Here is an 8,463-nt window from a genome sequence, read left to right on the forward strand (position 1 = left end):
ACCAATTAAAATATACTAAACTAATAATGAGTGTCAACACATCTAAGTATAAGACGAATTTTAATTTATTATCAAAATAAAAAAAAAAAAAAAAATGAAGGCATTACATATTTATATGCTAATTATTATTTTACTATTTTTATTGTCTTGAAAGAAAAATATCAATAATAAATACACATTAATAATGTATTTTCAAAAAATAAAAAGTACCTAAGAATGTATAACATTTAAAAATTAACAATTTATTTTGTAACCCATTAGTAATCCTTATAGCATATATAAATAAGTTATATACTGCAGTCGTACATATGAAATGATACTAACCTTTTTTAAGGCTTTAAACATAGCAATAATGAATTCATTCATTATAGAAGAATTTCTAATCTCAAATATTTCTCCATTAGTTCGTATTTCAATTACTTCCCTATAAAATCAAATTAAAAATAAGTAATAACATTAAATTAGTTAAATTAGAAACGTACATTTTACTGTAATATATTCACAGTATTAGACACATTCAATATCTACTTGAGTTTTGAATGCACTTTCAATATATTTATGGAAAATGATAAAGGACGTACAAACATATACTTAATATATCCTCATATAATTTAACTTGGTATGATTTTATTTTTCGGGACTATCTAAAATTCCTAGTTTATAACAATAAACCATGGATTTTGGCTAAACTGAAAGACAATATTTAAGCTGCTGTTGACAATATATCCATCAATATGATAATAAATATACAATTCAAAACTTGACTGTCTCAATGCATTGATAAAAAAAAAAGGCCATATTAAGTATCTATAATTTAAGTATCTCTTTTTAACACCGAAAAAGAATTAAAGTAATAGATTCGTCTCTTATATTGTTTATGTAATCCATTTTCCAAATAAATTACTATCCCTGCTACATGCTGATAGGTTAGGTTAGGAATACCATATAATATGGTTTTGAGATAAATTAAAAATAGATTTCTTAAATTGTATTATATTCAATATAAATTTTAAAAAAATTACCGGTCCGAGTTCATAGCGTCATCAATTTTATTTCCGATTTGATATATTTTCGACTGATTTTCGATATAGCAAAACTTCTTGCAAAATCTATTCTCGTTTAAACTTACAAACTTATCTGGTTTAAAAGACACGGGCACAATTGATATTGGTGGTGGTACTCGCACAGCTAAATTTAAAAAAAAACATTCAACAATTTCAAGTTAATATTTTTTAAAAGTTATAAATAATATTAATAAAATCTCATACTCTGTGGAGGTTGGCTGGCAGTTTTTATTTGAAGTCGTTTTGATATAAAAAAGTTATAATAACAAAAATTGTCAACTGAAATAAAGACAAGTTAGACAAATTAAACAAGACGTATTATATTAAAAATAATAGAGCAAAATATATTATTTTGAATATAAAATTTTGAATTTAATAAATTGTAGTGTTCATTAAATATTGTAAAGCGGCCATTAATCCCCTCCATCATTCAATTTTAGTTAACTATTAAATTAATCAATATTTTTATGTAGTCCAGCAGTACACATAATAGTGAAAGTTAAAAATATATTTCTTAAATTTTACTAAAAGCTGTATAAATTTAAAACAATTACTGGTGTGAGAGCTGGTTGCAAAATTTTTGAGCATTGTTAGGTTTAGTCACTGAAAGTTTACATTTTTTGATTGTCCTAAAAAAAGGAACATAAATATAACTTATCACCAAAATGCATCAATTGAAATTTTATTTTAAAAATTGCCGATTTGAAAGTTGATTTTCAGCAGATCTTTTTGTGCTGTTTTGGATTTTTTTACTATTAATAACCTAAAATATATTAAAACCGATGAATAAATTAGTGAATTATTTTAAAAAAATAATAATGATTTTGTGTTCTAATTACAATTTTGTAAAAGTAAAAAAAACTCACAAATTTGTCTGGCTGAAAAGACACAGGAACAATTGATATTGGTGGTGGTACTCGCACAGCTAAATTTAAAAAAACATTCGACAATTTTAAGTTAATATTTTTTTAAAGGTATAATTAATATTAATAAAATCTCATACTCTGTGGAGGAGGTTGGCTGGCAGTTTTTATTTGAAGTCGTTTTAATGTTGGTTTAATGGGAAAAATTGATATGTTTGGATAATTGAAAATATTTTTACGCGTTGACATTATAAGTGTAATTTGATTTTGTGCTATTTAATAAAAAAGATGTAATAACAAAAATTGTCAACTGGAAAAAAGACAAGTTAGACAAATAATCAGAGAAGTCGTAAATTGATTTTGAAATACATTTAAATAGTAAATATCAAACTATAAATTATAATACGTATAATTATTAATTTATAGTCGTTAACATGGATATTGGATATATTATAAATCATTATAGTTTCTAACCAGAAATTATAATCAATTACAAAATATATTAAGCATTTTATTAAAATAATCAATTAATATGAGTTCAATAATTTACTTCCATAAATAAAATAATTACTCATGTTGTGGTTGTATTTACGCAATATATTTTATCTATCCTATCAATCAAAATATCTTAAAAAATTTTAATTCATTCACTGCAAGTGATCTACAATTAATTTTAAACATTAATATCTGGCCTTTTCCAAAATCCTAATAAGGACAACGATGATCTCATATAATACAGAATAGCATATAATATTAATTAATTTAAATTAAATTTAAAATGTATTCTTAAAGCATTTGGGTATACTTAATGATGTAAAAATACGGTGATTTTTTGTTTTTTGTTTTATACTATTGTACGTGTAGTACAAGAAAAAAATATTGTGTATAAAACTATGAGCAATATAAATTATTTTTTATGTTATATAATATAATATATATTTTAAACATTTTATTCGGTATAAAAATCAAAATTTTTTATCAAAAGGTGTATATATTTAAATTTATACACAAAATTTAAGCTTGATAACTTACCAATAATCATTTAAAAGTTGAAATGAAAAGTAATAGCCAAGGCTCGTGAGTTCATACATTTACATATCAACCTTGCTAAGTCGTATTTAATGTTAGTTAACATAGAAATCCATTTAAGGTACCGTGGTCGAATATATAAAGTTTTATTTTGTATAAATGTTGTGCATATTTCGAGGGTTTTTTTTTACTATTTGGCATATTTATGTGTTTTTCTATTTTATTGTGCATATTTAGCGTATTTTTCTAACATATGATGAATATTCAACAATTTATACTTTTGTACTGTAAAAAATAATTGCAAAATTTCGTTTTAAATATGCACATTTGCTAACGTTGAAAGATCATTTAATCACACATAACCACCATCCATTCAAGCTTGACGACATTAAAACAATTTCTTAGATAAATATAAATTATTTAATTAAATATTCTGTATTAATTAATAAATTGGTTTTAAAATGTTCATATTTAAAACTAAACGGCTGACTGACTTATGTTTATTTTATTAGATTATAAATGAATATTTCTTAATTTATTTTTTGGAATTACATTTAACCAAAAAAAAAAGTCAACTCACTTTAAATGATACAAATGATTAATGGACGCAAAAGCTTACTCATAATATTGGTTTCCAATAACTTATTACCTCAAGAGAAAAAAATATTCTATTGAAATAATTTTAAAAAAAGAAAGTTGTATAGTATCTCACTAAAAATTATAGTATTACAGTTCTTAGGCATTTTAATTGTTTATAATCATTGAAATTTATAAGTTTATATAAATTATGAAATATCTGTGTAAATTATAAATACTTTTTATTTGACTAACGGGTTACCCGTTATGACTTTGACAACAAAATGTTAAAAGGTAGGTAATAAAAAATAATAATTTATGACAACCTTTTCATTATAAAACTTCTTTATATTGTGTTTCCATTTGGTGCTAGAATAACTAAACTTGTGGGCTTACTGAATCTGGAGTCAATTATGTGTCACATAACATTTTCCATGTGAAAAAAGAGCTTAAAAATTTGAGCTAAAAATTCAAGGCGTATAAGTGCTTACTCACCAATGTATTATAACTATAGGTCTCATAAATTAAATTTTGAAATTTATAGTTTTTCATATTTAGAATTAGAAATTGTGTAATGAAATGGAAATGTTTAAGTTTCAATGTTTCATGTGTACATATTTTAAATTGTATGAGGGTTTCCAATAAACATGAGTAACTTATTCATTCTTTTCAAAATATAAAATAATTTAAAAAAAAAAATTTTTACACGTATAATATATATTATCAAAATTAATTAAACTGTTATGAACTATAAGTATAATACACATAAAAACAATGATAACAGTATAATGAAATATAAACTTTAAACTTTTAATACATATGGATTTTTACAAAATATTATTATCACGTCTATTACGATTTGTTATTAAATGGAGTTCATTTAAATCATTATCTTTTTTATTTCTTCCTCTTCTATTTCTTATAATTCTTCATCTCCGTCATTATCATCATTTTCTTCAATGTCATATTCATTGTATACTATTGTAAGATTGTTTTATTTAAAGGAGTGGAAGTTTTCGTTAGAAATGTTTTTAATTTTAATAACATTTTTGTGATTTCCTAATCCAGAATGAATATCATTAACATCAATTTCTACATTTCTATTATTAAAATGTACATGATGATAGGCATTAAACGATCCATTGTCAAAGTTGTGTCTAAAAATAAAATTAAAAAATATTGTTGTTAAACTGTTATATTAAATAATTATTATACATATATTTGTCTACTATCAAAGTTAATACGCGTTACAATTATATACTTTAATTTAATATAAAAGGTTGATAAATAACAACACATTTAGGTATGGTATCTTTAAGTGCAAAGTTCGTTTTTTCTCCTTCTTACATAAGTAGTTAAGACTTTATCACCCATTATTTAAATTAAAATTATTAAAATTATAAAACCATATATTATATTCATTAAAACAATTTTATTATCCAGAACTATTATTTTATTTTTTTAAGTCGATTTTAAATAGTTATAGTATACTCAATCTCTTTTAAAAAATATTGATAGTTTCCATAAAAATCAAAACACATTTTTCTTAAGCATTTGAAATTAAAATTTAAACACCAATGGATGTTTAAACATGTTATAAAACTATACTTTTTAAACAATTTTACTATTTTGTAATTATTAAAAAAAAAAATTAGACAATTAACAATTACTCAAATGGAAAATTGTTATTTTGTGATATGATACATAGAGTATACTAGGCAAATATCTGTTAAACTCACATTGGACTTTCTATGTCATTTTCTTGCTGCTCACTTCTCGTAATTTTAGTATATCCTTTTTGGAAGTGAAGATTTGCATAGGGTTCTACGACTAATTCTTGTTGGTAGTTTTCTGGATAATTCTTTCGATGAGAATTTTGTTGTATTGTTACAGAAGGGTCTGCAAAATTCAAAATAGGCAATACTACACCTTCCGGCAGAACAGATTTTTGCTCTTTCATCCTAGTCAGAATTATGCTTTGTAGTTCTCTCCGTTTTTGGCAATTTTTAGTCACTTCAGCAGCAGAAAACCAATTTTCTAAGTGACGAATTGGTAAAGAGTAGTCTACAATCGGCTTCTAAAAATATGGTAAGATTTACACAATACATTCAATACAATATTAGTAAACTTACATCAAAAAACATTTTAAAACAGTGAATTGCAAACAGGCCGCAATCGGTATAATTAGTTTGTTGAGGCATTTTAACCAAAGATCCTTTTATCGTTTCAGGGCTAAAGTCTTTTATTAGGTCATTGTATTTCGCAATATATTCTTGTTGTAACCATTCGCGTAATGTGGCCGTGATTCTAGCACGACCAACACCACCAGATAAAGAATCAAACAACAAAATACAAGGCCTAAAAACAAGTAATCTTTAATAACATAAAATTACGATTATAATAGATAACTGTACCGTTTAACTAGTACATTTCTGTTTTTCTTCAAAACCGCAACATCGGTATCATAATCCACTCCTTGTTTATCTGCATAGTTTTGCTAAAAAAATATGTATATATCAAATTGAATAATAACACAAATAATTAATGTCGAGTTTTAAAAAATATTATTTTTAAATATTGAATGATCTAAATTATTTATAAAATAAGATCCTTACAGTTGATGCCAAATCAAATAACCAAAGATCCTCGACGTTAGGATCAGCTTCGGTACGATTAGCAGTTGTAGATTTGATTGGCTGCAGTTTATAACGACCTATAATTTTGAGTAAGTACTCATAATAATCAATGTATAAATATTTTAAGTAAAACAGAGATACTATAATTTTGAGTTTTTTGTACGTATTCAGTGTCATGTCTTTAACCCGTCGTTGGTCGCGTATTTTTTTTATAACTCTTTGGTCGTGTGGTGAGAGATTCTCTCATTTTCTTTAATATGTTTTGAACTACTATTTATTACTATTATTATTACTTTATTTATTACTAATATATATTATGTAAATGATCACTTATAAATATATACATTACACATTAAAATTTGAAAAATATTATTGTTATTACAAATCATTTTCGTCAAAACAACACATTTCGGTATTACCTTCATTTTCAACAGATTCATCACTACTTTCTGGATTAACTGATATTTCTACACCACTGTCATCTCCATCGGGGTAAAAATCATCTAACATAATATCGTTAGCTTCATCAAGCCAAGCAAATATGTTATTAATGTTATTATCCATAGTAAAATAATGCATAGAAAAAATAAACTTGTTTGGTCGCGTATAGAGAACTTCTCTTGCCGTGTGCATACGAACCGCGTTAGACGGATACTGACAATAGATAAACAATTACAAAGTCGGTTAATGTCCATCTATTTTTAGATTAAATGTGTCTGATAAGGTATAGCATAACTAATAGGCAATAAACTAAGATAAAAGGCAGTTACCTAACCAAATACTATCGTGGTGAGACATTCTCTCACCACGCGACCAATGACGGGTTAAGGGGCTTTATTTGATATCATAATTGTAAAATCACTTTTTACAAAAATTAATTATAATACGTTTGAATTTTAAATATTTACCAGTATTATCATCAGGTACGTTCACTGGTTTTTCATCTTCCATACTAACTTTACCTGATAGGTAAGAAAAACATATAACTGCCATAAACCAATGATTACTAAAAAAAAATTGATTTCATTGTAATTTTAAGTTTGATTTTAAACAAGTAATTAAAATTTATATTAATCATTACTTTTCATTTATTGGTATAAAAGTGAAATCTTTATCGAATATGTTTACATTTTTAGTCCACTTTTTTACTTTTTCGTGTCTTATCTGCGATGCCGTGAAATGTGATGGATAATCAGAGGTATTGAATGATTTAGCCAGAGCTGTATAAAAGAATGTACTAAATACATACGTTCGGTTTCTATCTTCATTACTTAATTTTTGATTAAACCAATAACTTTAACACAAATAACATTTTTCATAATATTATTCATAATTATTAGTTAAATAATTTAATTTAAAATTACTTACTCTAAATAAAATTCAATGAGAATATCATTTAAAAATTTATTTGAATTCAACCTTTTATAATCACTTATTTTGATAGTTGCAGACCTCTTGCCTAATTTATCTTTAAGTATTCTAGAAAATAATATAAGAAGTTCAAATATAAAATTTAACATGTTAAAACAATTTCAAACTTACGTAACACTATTATATCTTCTCTCGTTTTCTTCAGCTTCTTCTTTTTCGAGACTTCTATTCTAAAAGTTTAATTTTAAATATCTCTAGTTAATTTACTATAAATAATTAAAAATAATTTAAATAAGTTAAATGTTATCATAAAATAGTGTTTGAACGCGGAACACTTTTTGCCGCCTTTGAGCTTGCGCGGGACCCCACAAAACGCGACCAATATACAAGCTCCCCCTCCGCCATCCGACGACAACTCGCCGACCGGTGGTCAAGCGATCAGCCGCCTACTGCCTAGTAATTCAATTTTTTTCTGTCTTTTCCCAACGGTCGAGTCGAACGCATCGTGGCGTTCGCTCACCAATTTCATCACATTACATTTTTATTCAAACCTCGTGTGGTTCACGAGGTGTGAAACATTGAACGTGTTGTTCCGGTGGATCCTGCTGCTGTTGCCACCAGGTCATAATTATTATTTCTATACTTCTGTGTGTGCAGTAGCCACTAATTATTATAAATATATATATATTGTCATTCCGTGGTGTTGCGGCCTTTCTTTGAAAACTATTGTGGTTATTATTATTTGTAATGTTATTATTATACATATTATATACATATACCCAGGGTACAGTCTAGCGCCCGCATGCGGTATTATTATAATATATGTTGTTATTAATTTTGGTAACCTAATTCAAAGTCCACGCGAGTCGCGGCAAACAACTGCTCATACATCGCAAGATTTGTCGCGGCGACCAATCAAATAGT

General features: G+C 25.7%; 1 protein-coding gene across 1 annotated transcript; it reads right to left on the reverse strand.

Annotated features, from left to right (window-relative positions):
* Nucleotides 1-4,391: 4,391 nt before the first annotated feature.
* On the reverse strand, nt 4,392-7,480 carry LOC112601453 (sentrin-specific protease 6-like). The gene is made up of 8 exons (XM_025349096.1): nt 7,470-7,480; nt 7,250-7,438; nt 7,077-7,174; nt 6,148-6,245; nt 5,947-6,029; nt 5,665-5,890; nt 5,272-5,609; nt 4,392-4,689 (listed from the first exon to the last, which is right to left on the reverse strand). The coding sequence occupies exons 1-8, from the start codon at nt 7,478-7,480 to the stop codon at nt 4,527-4,529; spliced, it is 1,206 nt and encodes a 401-aa protein (XP_025204881.1). The 3' UTR covers nt 4,392-4,526.
* Nucleotides 7,481-8,463: the final 983 nt, after the last annotated feature.

This window comes from Melanaphis sacchari, unplaced genomic scaffold, assembly GCF_002803265.2.
Source record: "Melanaphis sacchari strain LSU unplaced genomic scaffold, SCAv2.0 Contig78_pilon_pilon, whole genome shotgun sequence".
NCBI classification, from domain to species: Eukaryota; Metazoa; Arthropoda; class Insecta; order Hemiptera; family Aphididae; genus Melanaphis; species Melanaphis sacchari.